General features: G+C 45.3%; 1 protein-coding gene across 1 annotated transcript; it reads left to right on the plus strand.

The window, feature by feature from the left end:
* Positions 1 to 3807: 3807 nt before the first annotated feature.
* Positions 3808 to 9328, plus strand: MED28 (mediator complex subunit 28; the record flags this gene model as incomplete). The annotated part of the gene is made up of 4 exons (XM_079703952.1): positions 3808 to 3966; positions 6447 to 6513; positions 7464 to 7576; positions 8867 to 9328. 4 exons carry the CDS (start codon positions 3808 to 3810, stop codon positions 9062 to 9064), a joined length of 537 nt encoding a protein of 178 aa, XP_079560078.1. The 3' UTR covers positions 9065 to 9328.
* Positions 9329 to 13239: the final 3911 nt, after the last annotated feature.

The following is a 13239-nucleotide window of genomic DNA, read 5'->3' on the forward strand; positions in this document are numbered from 1 at the left end:
TGTTATATGAACTAAGTAAGTTGGATTTCAATGTTAATAATCACTTTGGGGCACTCAGTGATGAGCTTATGAGTTTGTGAGGCGGTACTATTATCCCCACATTACAGATGAGGAAAATGAGGCACAAGAGGGGGTTAGTAACATGCCAGTGATGTCACCAAGCTAATAAGTGGGAGAGCAGAAAGTAGTAGAGCTTTCTTTTTTTAAAAAATAAATTTATTTATTTATTTTATTTTTGGCTGTATTGGGTCTTTGTTGCTGCCCGCGGGCTTTCTTTAGTTGCGGCGAGCAGGGGCTTCTCATTGCGGAGGCTTCTTGTTGCAGAGAGCTGGCTCTAGGTGTGTGAGCTTCAATAATTATGACACGTGGGCTCAGTAGCTGTGGCACGCAGGCCCTAGAGCACAGGCTAGGTAGTTGTGGTGCACAGGCTTAGCTGCTCCGCCAGCATGTGGGGTCTTCCTGGACCAGGGCTCAAACCCGTGTCCCCTGCCTTGGCAGGCGGATTCTTAACCATTGCGCCACGAGGGAAGCCCTAGAGCTTCCTTCTAAATCTGCACAAGTGGAATTTTGATTGGTTTTAGTTCCAGGCGGTAAGCAAATAGTTTACCCATTGACAGCCCCTTTTATGGTCTTCTTATTTCAGTATTTCCAAATAAATTCCACATCCATTCAAGTCCCTGAACTGAAAGAAAACATTGCAGTGGAACAATTAAGAATGCCAGCTCTGGAGGCAGACTGCCTGAGTTTAAACTTTTTTAAAGTATTTTTATTTTTATTATATTTTATAAATTTACTTATTTATTTTTTTGGCTGCATTGGGTCTTAGTTGCTGTGCGTGGGCTTTCTCTAGTTGCAGCGAGCTGGGTCTTCTCTTGAGCACAGGCTCTACGTGTGCGAACTTCAGTAGTTGTGGCGTGCGGGCTCAAGAGCTCAGGCTCAGTAGTTGTGGCGCACGGACTTAGTTGCTCCGTAGCATGTGGGATCTTCCTGGACCAGGGCTCGAACCCATGTCCCCTGCATTGGCAGGCGGATTCTTAACCACTGCGCCACCAGGGAAGCTCTGGGGTTAAATTTCTGCTACATTTGTATTGGGTGAATCAAATTACCCACAAATAGGATCTATTTTTTTTTAAGACTTTGACAACGTTTGACAGTTTTTTTTAATTGGAGTTACTTTTAACATTTAGTATTTTAAAAACTTGACATGTAAATGGATATTATGTGTCTAAACTGGCTTTTAGAGAGGGAAAGACAATGGACATGCATATCCATGTTAATAAATAACATGAATTTAAATCAGAATTAAAATCAGGCAGGAATAGTGTGTAAACACAGGTTCCTCTGGGTATCTATATCCAGAAGCTACTTCAGCAGGAAAGATGGAAACGGAGAGGTGGAATTACCGGCTTGTGAAAGGAAACTAAAAACATTTAGATTTCTTCTGTGTGATTCTCAGAAGACCAAATAGGGATTTGACCTTTCTATCAAAGGCTTTTTGTAAGTAAAAGAACAATAGAACTCTTGTGTTTACTAGAGTGTGAGATACAAAAGGCATGGTGTAGTCCTAGATTCTTGTGCTTATCTAATCTGGTTGAGAGGAAATTTAGTTGCCACTGCTGGTGCATCTGGCTACCAGGTATTCACAAAACCTTGGTGGATCCTTAGAATGATGTTCCAGAGACTGGTGGTATAATCTGCATCTAAATCACTAAGGACAAGGCAGGGCTTGAGAGAGCCATGGCTTCAGAGAGCAGCAAATCCAAAACAGCAGCGGTTTAGAATACAGTAGTGTTAAAAGATAACTGAAGTAAGAAATCCAGAATTCAAGCAGCCCTATGGCCATTGGAAACCCAGGAGTAAAATGTAAAATGGTTCCACTCCTCTATTTTTCATTGTATACAATAGTTACATTTTTAATTAAAATATTATTTATGTTAACATAATCGGCTTATTTTTACATGAATATATTTTTTAAATTCTGTTTTTAATATTTACCTATTATTTTTAATTAATAGGTAAATATTGCCCAACATACCCCACATAAGCAAAAACATTTGGAGTCCTCAATAATTTTTTAGGAGTGTAAAGGAGTCCAAAATCGTTTGAGAACTGCTGGAGTATACTAGTTCCCTCATGGCATTCTATTTCTGTTCAATTAAATATTTATTACGTCTATTTTATGTCAGGCACAGTTCTGGGTGTTGGGAATACAGGTGAACAAGACAGGCAGGCCCTGATCACATAGATCTTGTTTTCCAGTTCGCGTGTTGTGTGCGTGTGTGCAAGGCAACTTAGTCAATGAAGAAAAATGAACAAGATAATTTCAGGTAAGTGTTCAAGTGCTGTAAAGAAAATTAAACAGGGTGAAATGGCTGGGAGTGTGGGTCCAATCAGACTGACGCTGGGAAGGTGACTTTTGATCTGAGACCTGACTGGCAATGGGAAGTCTCTGTTTTTTCTCTACTTCTGCCTGCCTCTCTCACTCTGGCCCTGCTGGCCTCTCTGTAGCTCCTTAAATATGCCAGGCAGTTTCCTTCTTCAAGGCCCCCCCCCCCGTCTAGAAAACTTTCCTAATTAAAATTTACTCTAGTCACTCCAGTGCAGATCTCCTCAGAGAGACCTTCTCCAACCACCCATCTAAAATCCATCACTTGGGACTTCCCTGGTGGCGCAGTGGTTAAGAATCCGCCTGCCAACGCAGGGGATACAGGTTTGATCCCTGGTCCGGGAAGATCCCACATGCCACAGAGCAACTAAGCCCATCCGTGCGCCACAACTACTGAGCTTGCGCACCCTAGAGCCCATGCTCTGCAACAAGAGAAGCCACTGCAACGAGAAGCCCCTGCGCCACAACGAAGAGCGGCCTCCGCTGACCACAACTAGAGAATGCCCGCATGCAGCAATGAAGACCCAGTGCAGCCAAAAAAAACTAAATAAAATCCATCATTAGTCATCCCCTTACTGGACTTTATTTTCCTTCTTGGCACTTATCTCTACATGATTTCACTCTAAATATGTACATGTTTATTGGTCTCTCTCCCACAAAACAATGGTAAACTCTCCAAGAGCAGAAACTTGGGGTGATTGCTATAACCCTCAGATCAGTAAATAGAGCCCGGGACATGGAAGGCTCAACAGATATGCTGGATGATAACTGTAAAGATAATTATAATGAAAAAATATTTAGCTTCTGAAAAGTTGAATAAGCAAATGTTTTAAAAAAAGATTAGCACGGTGACTTTCTTTGATGTAACCATAATAGCTCCCAGCACATAAGACAGGGAGCCTCAACAATGTTAAGTCATTTTTGTTACCTGTATCTCCCAAAGGAAAATTTAGGGGACATTTTCCCTCTTTATTCCCGCTACAGTGACTGGATTAGTAATTGGCACACAGTGCGCTCTCAATAAATGTTTGTGGGATGAATGAGCACCTCCCTTCTACCAACGGGTAAACCGAGCCCAGAGAAAGCTCCTGGGCCAAAGTCATTTCAAGAGTTGAGAGCAAAGGCGGGGCTGGTACAGGAATATCCTGACGCCGCCAGAGGGCTCACCCCACCGTAGTTACTGATTCTGCTCTCCACACAACTGTGTTAAATCCTCTCAAAGCCTTCAATTCTCAAGTTCAAAAAGCAAAAGTAAAAGCCAGGTTGCCTGCGTGACGGAAACAAAGAGGGCACAAAGGACCAAACCATAGGTTTCCTGGGCGTCCAACAGACGCCAACGTGCACGCAACACCGTCACGTGACCGGCCATGTCACGTGACCCGCGGGCCCCAGCTCCCGCGCAGGCGCAGTGAGCCTCTTAAATGGCGGCTCCGCTAGGAGGTATGTTCTCCGGGCAGCCACCGGGACCGCCGCCACCCCCGCCGGGACTTTTGGCCCAGGCTTCGCTTCTTCAGGCCACACCAGGCGTTCCGAGGACTTCTAACAGTACCTTGGTGGACGAGTTGGAGTCATCGTTCGAGGTAAGATAAGACGTGGGCGTCTGTGTTCCCAGCCTCCCTTCTTTTCTGAAGCGTATGCTGCGCGTGCGCAGCTTCTCTCTTTCGGCGATACCTGCACGTAAGTTGCTTGCGTTAGTCTCCACATTGAATGGTGGCCGGAATTCTCCTCTGGTTGGCTGGCGGAGATGCCTAAACTTGACATTTCTGGAGCCACGTGGACTTGAAGTTTGTCTACCCCCAACCGTGGGGCCCTTCTAGGTTTTCAGTGGGCTGTTCTCGTCCCACCCCATCCTTGGTTCCATCCCTGAGTATCCTTTCCCGCGTCCCTGCGTGTTTAGTACGTGCTCCTTTTCTCCGGAGCGCAGCGTCCACCCCTATGTCCTGTATCCTTTCCGTTGGGCTCCACCCTTAAACGGTCCTAAAGTAGTGGGACTTTTGGAGCTGGGAGTTATTTAAAAGTTACTGTGGGAGGGGCTTCCCTGGTGGCGCAGTGGTTGGGAGTCCGCCTGCCGGTGCGGGGGACACGGGTTCGTGCCTCGGTGCGGGAGGGTCCCGCGTGCCGCGGAGCGGCTGGGCCCGTGGGCCGTGGCCGCTGGGCCTGCGCGTCCGGAGCCTGTGCTCCGCGGCGGGAGAGGCCACAGCGGTGAGAGGCCCGCGTACCGCAAAAAAAAAAAAAAAAAAAAAAAAGTTACTGTGGGGAAGTTGGTACTCAGGGCCGAGGAAGGGGGAGGAAAGCTGGGGGGTGAGGAGAGAGGCAGAGGTGACCCTAACTCTGAGTTCTGCTCAAGCATTAACCCTGTACCAAAGAAGATGGGGAGTGATAGCAGACAAAGGAGAGGTACAAAATAAGTGCTTAGAAATAAGATGGCTTCCTGTGGTCTCTAAAGTGGAAGATGAGCCATTAACGTGTGGAAATAAAATAACTTGGGGCTTCCCTGGTGGCGCAGTGGTTGAGAGTCCGCCTGCCGATGCAGGGGATACGGGTTCGTGCCCCGGTCCGGGAGGATCCCACATGCCGCGGAGCCGCTGGGCCCGTGAGCCATGGCCGCTGAGCCTGCGCGTCCGGAGCCAGCGCTCCGCAGGGGGAGAGGCCACAACAGTGAGAGGCCCGCGTAACGCAAAAAAAAAAAAAAAAAAAAAAAAATAACTTGTAACTGGAATTACCTTTTCTACATTTTAAATCCTAGTCATGTCTTTTTTTTTTTTTTTTTTTTGCGGTATGTGGGCCTCTCACTGTTGTGGCCTCTCCCGTTGTGGAGCACAGGCTCCGGACGCACAGGCCCAGCGGCCATGGCTCACGGGCCCAGCCGCTCCGCGGCATGTGGGATCCTCCCAGACCGGGGCACGAACCCGTTTCCCCTGCATCGGCAGGCGGACTCTCAACCACTGCGCCACCAGGGATCCCTAGTCGTGTGACCTTTATACTGTATATAATAGCAGAGTAGTTGATAAACATAGTTTGTAAATGAACGTGTTATTGGGGCTGCGTGGACAAAATGCTTTTGTTGGTGGGGTGTACATTCAAAAGTTTGGAGACAACAGATTTAAAGAACAGAAATCTCTTCCGTCTGGGAGGAGGATGAGACGCCTTTGGGGTGGGGCTAAACCATAAAGGAAAGGGACAGGTGAAGTTTTAGAGCAGCATCTAGCACTGAGAGGGGAGGTGGCTCTCATCATGAGCTCTTGCTGAAACACTGGCCCTGTAGAAGGAAGTCTGCAGCTGACCACCAGCACCCTAATGCTTAAAACCCTTTAGTGGATATCTGTGGCTGTGGGGATAGCCCAAGGGGTGCTGTGGTCTTCCTAGCTCTGCATGTTCACGTCTCTGCTCCAGACCCATCTCTTCTAACTCTGGCCACAGGAGACCTTCTGCTTGTGTTCTTCATTTTCTCTTTGGGCTTTCAGGTCCCTCCCCCAGCTCACACATCACTTCCGCATCGACCCTGCCTTGCTGCTCTTTGTAGCACACTACATCAGGCTCCATGAAGTCAGAGAACACCTGTTTTGCCCTCCTCTCCTCTCATTGTATCTGTAGTGCTAATCCAGTGGTAGCAGATAGCAAGTGCTTGATGAATATTTGTCAAACAGTGAAGGAGCCTGTTATGTGTCAGGACCTGTCCTGGGTGCTAAGAATACACAGAAAACAGTTCCTGCCTTCAAGGAGCTCGTGACTGTGCAGTGGAAAAAACAGATAAATGGCAGGCAGCTGCTGTGCTGTGGGATCAGTGCTCTGATAGAAGAAACCCGGGATACTCTGAGAGCACATCTGGGCATGGCTGTCAAGGAAGGCTTCCCAGAAAACATGAAACCCAGGCGGGCATTGGGAATTAGCCAAGTGAAAAGGATGGGGAGTGGTACTACCTGGATCACCCACCTAGTCTTCTCGCGAGACTCGGCTCAGCCTTCGTTTTCCATCGAGAGAAGTTATTTCTTACTCTAAAGTAAGATTCTTGATGTGTGAATGACATTTTTTTCTTTTGTAATATGTTTTGATCACACAGGCTTGTTTTGCTTCTCTGGTGAGTCAGGATTATGTCAGTGGTACAGATCAGGAAGAAATTCGAACTGGTAAGAATTCCCTCATTGCTGATTTTACACTTGATGTGTTTCAGTCCCGCTTGTATCCTAAGAGAACTTTTCCAGGGAATAAGATTTGTGTAATCTCTATATACTGCTGGTTCTTTGTTCAGTTTATTGACATCTTATGTCACTCATAATGAGCCACTTGTAATGAATGAGCTTTTCCTATTGGTACCAAGACGCAGAAAACCAATAGTGTGTACTGCTTTTTAAAGAACTAAGTTGGGCTTCCCTGGTGGTGCAGTGGTTAAGAATCTGCCTGCCAATGCAGGGGACACGGGTTCGAGCCCTGGTCCGGGAAGATCCCACATGCCACGGAGCAGCTAAGCCTGTGCACCACAACTACTGAGCCTGCGCTCTAGAGCCCACAAGCTATAACTACTGAGCCCGTGCGCCTAGAGCCCGTGCTCCGCAGCAAGAGAAGCCACCACAATGAGAAGCCTGCGCACCGCAACGAACAGTAGCCCCCGCTCGCTGCAACTAGAGAAAGCCTGCGTGCAGTACAGTAAATAAAAAAAACATCCTCTATGTCTTTTAAAAAAACTAAAGAAAGAACTAAGTTTTTTGCTTCCCCTTCCTCGCCCAAGTTCTGTCCCGAGAGAGGTACTTCTGATTTCTTCGTACTGTTTTAAATGTTTCATTTTAACTGGAAATCATGATGTTAATTGCTGGCTCTCTGGATTGTCTTTCTTCAGAAGAACTTTTGCGTTGTAGTTCGGTTTCTTATTCACCTGGTAAAAACACAGATTGTCTGCTAGTTAATGTTGCTTAACTCATAGGGGGTTGGGGTCAGTAATATTGCTGTGGGCAGGATTAAAATCCCCGATTCCATCTACAAGAAGGTGCTGTTTTGATATTCCAACTGTTGATTTATGAGAGAGATATATGTGTCTAGTGTTTTCCTTAATTTAATATTTTGGTCTTTTTTTTTTTTTAAGGTGTTGATCAGTGTATCCAGAAATTTCTAGATATTGCGAGACAGACAGAATGTTTTTTCCTACAAAAAAGATTGCAGTTATCTGTCCAGAAACCAGAGCAAGTTATCAAAGAGGTACAAGCTGAGTTCTCTCTCTAAGTTTAAGGAAGAGCAAATGTTGTCAAAATTCGATTTATGGTTTAAATGAGATGCTCCATTTGCGCATTAGTTATAGTGGGGCTTCATAGCTTGAATGTAAAATGTTGGTTGTCAGTGTTCATGACAACCTGGACCTGGGGGTCAGGGGTGGAAAGCAGTGTTTCAAACACAGCAGCTCTCGGCTTTTACTCGTTTCATACACTGGCTTTCATGGAAGATTTTTCTTTTAAGAAAAAAAAAAAAGAAAAGGTTCTGCTTGAAAGGTTGAAAAGTATTAATGTAGATGATAAGCTCATTTTGAACAGCAACGGATCTGTGTGTCCCTGCTGCCTTACACACAGGAAGGGCTCTAGGCAATTTTGTTCAAGGAACCAAAAAGTAAATGTTCTGTCCCAGGCTCCTTGAAACTCAGGATTTTATTTATCTCAGTTGTTTGAAACCAGGGTATTTGGAAGTGTGTTAAGGTTGTCATTAATGACATTTAGTGGATAGGGCCAGGGCCTGCCCCCTGCAGTGTGGAAGAGGGAAGAATCTTCCTGCCCAAAACACAGTGATGCCCACAGTGGGAAATACTAAATTAGGATGATTATTTTTTTAGCAGTTTTTAAAATAACTCCTCCCACAAGCTGAGCAATTAGTCAAAATGTTCGTTTTATTCTTTGATACCAGCTGTTGAGAAGGTGAATGGTAAGAAGATGATATTCGTACAGTTCACCATATCAGATCATTTCCTGATTTGAATGCCTGAGTGACAGTCTAGGTGTGTTCAAAGCCAGGTCTTAATACAGGATTTTAATACTGTTACTCATTAAAAAGCTCTTGAAAATGAGATTTTAACACTTAATAATCTGAAATGATAGAACAGTGGCTGTGGATTCTTTTAAAACAGTTAACATGTGTTTCAGATTCTCAGTGTTTTAGACCCTTCTCACAGTAGCCTTTGGATAGAGAGATATACTGAGTGCCTGGAGACCAGGATGGGAAAGAGACTGACTTCTTTTTGGCTGTCCTTTGGTACTTTGGAATTTTGTAATGTGTGTATTACTTACTAAAAGAACATGAATTAAAAATAAAAACTGTTAAGCAGGCATCTTTCATGAGAAGAGTTGCTTTGGGTTATTCAAAGTATGCAGCCAAGCAGAGTAATCAGCCTACTATGGTTCAGTTGGTTCTCTGTTTTGAATTTACTTCTTAGTGCTCTTAACTAATCAGAAGCTATGTTCATGTTTTGTGAGTTTACTCTGACTTCATTGCTTTCGTTTGTAGGATGTCTCGGAACTGAGGAACGAATTACAGCGAAAGGATGCTCTGGTCCAGAAGCACTTAACAAAACTGAGACATTGGCAGCAGGTGCTGGAGGACATCAACATGCAGCACAAAAAGCCAGCCGACATCCCTCAGGGTTCCCTGGCCTACCTCGAGCAGGCGTCTGCAAATATCCCTGCACCGATGAAGCAAACCTGAGGAAAAGCCACCTGAACATGAGCTGGTGGCTGAGTCAGCCCAGACACAGTTTTGCCAAACATCACTTCTTGTAGACATGACATTTTGGGAGAACTCTTTGCCAGAGGGCGAGATGATTTAGTTTTGCGCTCTCATCTAAAATTTTCCCCCTATTTTTGTAAGCGTTATTTCTGGAGTACTTTATAAAATGCTTATTGCTTTGGTAAACCAAGTATATTGTCTTTAGCAAAATTAAGACTGTTAATATGATGCCGTTTACAGATTCCTTTTTATGTTTTTGGTTTTTGCTGCTTGTTTTTATTATTTTTATTTTTGTATGAGTGTTTATCTGTTTCCAGTTTTAGATTATTTTGTATGATCTGAGGGGAAAAGCTTGTATGATCTGATCTGCATACCAAAGGATGAGGAATTTGGTTGTAGGCCTTTTATGATCATTTACCCATCAGTGGCAGTATATAAAAATAGTAAATTTGCTGTTTTTCAAGACTGAACTACCTAGAGAAGAGGAGTCTCATGCAACGATGTAACACTTCCAGAACCTCAGAATGAGGATATTTTGTAAATAGGTTGGAAGAGGATTATAATATCGTAGGTTCGTGTAGTAACTGTTACTGTACTGCAGTAACTAGTGCTATAGGAATCCAGCAGTATCCTTAAGTTACTGTTGACTTTTATTTGGGGTGAGTTTATATTTTGTGTAGTGTTCATTTACTTTTGGGGGAGGGTAAGAGCAGTGATATGCTAGTGATATTCATTTCTTCAATAATCAGTTTAAGTAACAGAGCGGACCCTGCTGTCAGTAGGGGCATAGGTGAAGTATGAGGGTTAAAGTTTGCTGTGATCATCTCTGAGTTTTGAGTTTTGTTTGTTCTGCTATTTGGAGCAGATTTTTCCGTTAATGAATTTCTTGCTAATGGGTGGTGTTGATTCCAAGGGACTGGGGCCTCGAGGTGGGAGGTTGGCTGCAGGGTGCATGGGAGACTCAGTGTTTGGGAAGATACTTTACCCTCTGTCAGTCACACAGGCCACCTCAGATTCTCTGTTGAACCGCTGTTGAGAAGTACAAACCAGCATTGTGCCTGGTCTGCTATTGAGAAATACAGACCAGCATTGTGCCTGGTCTCCTTGGATGAGGCTTTCCCCTCTCTGTTGTTCACGTTCCCTCATTAGATTACAGCCCTTCTCCCTCACCCAGTGCTGCACTGTCTCTTAAGCAGGCAGCAATTCTGTGACTCGGAGCCTTGGCTTGCTTTTCCTCCAGCCTTGAAGGCCCCACCCCACCCACCTTGACATCCATTCAAGTTCCAGTTTGGCCTGGACGCCACCTGGTCTCTGCAGCCTCCAAAAGCGCTCTCCGTTGTATCCACAGGACTTCCTGTCCATTCTGCCAGCCTTGCTTGGTTTTCCCTCTGCAGTTAGTGATCTGTGTCTTTGTTCCTCATGAGAGGTAGGCATTATTCCCCTCTGAATATACAGGGACCACTTATTATCTTTTATACATAATAACTTAGTACATATTTTTGTTTGTGTGCGTATGTGTATGGTACACAGCCGGAGGCCATTGAATTCCCTCATTCAGAGTATATAGTTAAACAAAGCTTTTAAAAGTTGTTTTCAATCACATTATCTGATTTCAAGGTTGTTAACCTGGTCATCTCGTGCCAATTAGAAGCGCTGATTGGCAGCTGTAGATTTCTTGATTAAAAAGCTAACTAAATTGATTACATTTTAGGCATTCTTTCAGTAATGAAGAGGCTCTTAGTGGAAAGTTCAGGAACTATTCTATTTGGTGCTTAGTAAAAATATTTTGAATTAATGTGTGTACCAGTTACTGTCATTTGTTTACTAAATTCAAAAGTTTTCTGCCACATAAACATTTCACTTCTTTCTGTTTGTAAATATCTTTTTCCTTTTTAGTGGCATCTTGCTGGTTGACAAACAGAAAACCCTCTGGGATGCCATCTCCTTCAAGGAGAACATAATGAGCCATCAGGTGGACTTTCCCTCATCTTCCCTTGGGATGACAGACCAACCCACATCTTCAGGGCATCTTTATTTGCTTCCTGGTCCATCTGCTGAAGCCCTTACCCTGTATAAGATGAGCCTTTCCACAAATGATCTGGGTCCAGGCCAGTTGCCTTCTTTAGGGTTTAACCCCTTGGGGGCTCTCTGCCCCCTGCAGCTCACAGAATTCTTGGTCTTCCCTGCTGCGATGCGATGCCCAAGCGCTGCCCCGTTTCCCGGCCCCTCTTTCAGTCTCCAGCTCCTCCACGCTCCCCACCCACATGTGACGTGCGGCTCCACAGCTCCAACTGTGCTTGTGATGGCTCCCTGCTGCTTCACTGTGACACTTCATCATCTTCTTTATTTGAACTCATTCTCTTATTCTCTAACACATCTCCCTTTTTCTCTTTGCTCTTTTCCCCAACCTCTAAATGTTGACGTTCCTGAGGGTTTGGTCCTGGGCCACTGGAGGCCACGAAGGAGCCCTGCTCAGTTATCTCAAAGGCCATGCTCTTTCCTGGGTGTGACCAGGCACAGTGGGGATACTGGATCTGTGTCCTTTCTGCCCAACACAGACCCCTCTAATGGGCAGTCCCTGCTCTGGAGATCTTCAGCCTGGCTGAGGCTTTTTCTCCGAACTCTGCTGCTGTCTAAGCCTCTTCCCCAAATCTTCCTTGGCTCTCTATACAGGTGTCAACTCTCCATCAAAATCTGAAGGCTCTTCCTGCCTCCTGCTGCTTCTCCTTTATTCAACACAGTTGTTCCCCCTGAGAAGGGCGGAAACCTGCCCCTGACATGGGACGCCGACCCAGCACTGCTTGGCCATGTTATTCTCCTACGGGACAGAAGCAATCTCAGGATACCAGCCTCCTAGATAAAGCTGCTCTGAGACCATAGTAAAGCAAGACAAACCAAAACCACTTCACAACTTTGTCTAAGCACAGGAAAAAAAACCAAGGTCACTGTGCCACCCCCCAAATACTAAACATTCTCCTGGCTAAAAAATAAGTGACTGCTTTCTCTCTCTTTTTTTTTTTTAACCATTTACAACTTTATCTCTGATCTGCCCTTCCTATAGATAAGATTTATTAAGACACCCAGTCATAGAGTTGCCCCTGCTTTCTGACAGCATCTAATCTAGAATGAATCCCTGCTTCTTTAGACCCTCCTGGAAATCACCCAAGCAATGCCAAAATCTTAGAGTAGGTTCTTTCTAACACCCTCTTTTCTGAGAAGCCCCACCATTCTTCATGATGGACATTCTCCCTGTGTCCAGCAAGTAGTAAAGCCAACTCATCCAACTATAGGTGGGTTTCTGGTGTTCTGTTCCTCCAGCTGTGCCGGGGTATGCCTCCTGGAGGGCCCAACTGACACACTGCCACGGACGTGGCCTGAGAGCAGGCAAGAGGGTGGGGTTGGGGACTGGCTTGCTTACTGTCCAACTGGCAGGGAAGACCCATCCTGAGGGTACGTGAGGTACAGTCACTGGCTCAAGAGGGTGGCCCAGTTATTGAAGATCGCACCAGTGGTGCCCTGGGCAAGTGTCCCAGTGGAAGGGAACTTTGTCAGTGCACGGATTCGAACATTTGGAAGCTAAGGGGGACTACTGCATATAAGAACGGTGGAGTTGGCAGGTTATCAGTACACTGTCTCAACTCTCAGCAAAGGGACAATGACAAAATAACTGTTTAATGCTCAGAGGCCACTGTGAGTGCCCAGGGCACGTTTGGTTATCTCCTGCAGGGAGAGAACAGACAGATGAGGAGCTAGTAGGAGGTAGCAGATCAAAACCAGTATTGCATCTTGGGGGTAATGGTGGAGATTAGTGCTATCCTGAGAAATCTAAAGGATGCTAGGAAGCTGGTGCCTATCATAACTCCATTTACTTCCCCAGCCTTGCCCTTGCAGAATCCAGAGAAAGGCTAGAGAATGAGTATATACCAAGTAGCCTCAGTTGCAACTGCTGTGTTGGATGTTGCACTGATGCAGAGCAGGAGTAAGGACTCAGGTATGTGGTGTGCAGCCGCTGATTGGGTGAATTCATTCTTTTCTCCCCCAATTAAGAAACAGTTCACAATGTTCCTTTCCAGTTTTGCTCCAGGAATATGTTAATTCCTCTTCTCTGTCATAATATATATGCCTAAAGAGATTTATCGTCAAATCCTGTTGTT

This window comes from Hyperoodon ampullatus (genome assembly GCF_949752795.1).
Source record: "Hyperoodon ampullatus genome assembly, chromosome: 1".
Taxonomy (NCBI): Eukaryota; Metazoa; Chordata; class Mammalia; order Artiodactyla; family Ziphiidae; genus Hyperoodon; species Hyperoodon ampullatus.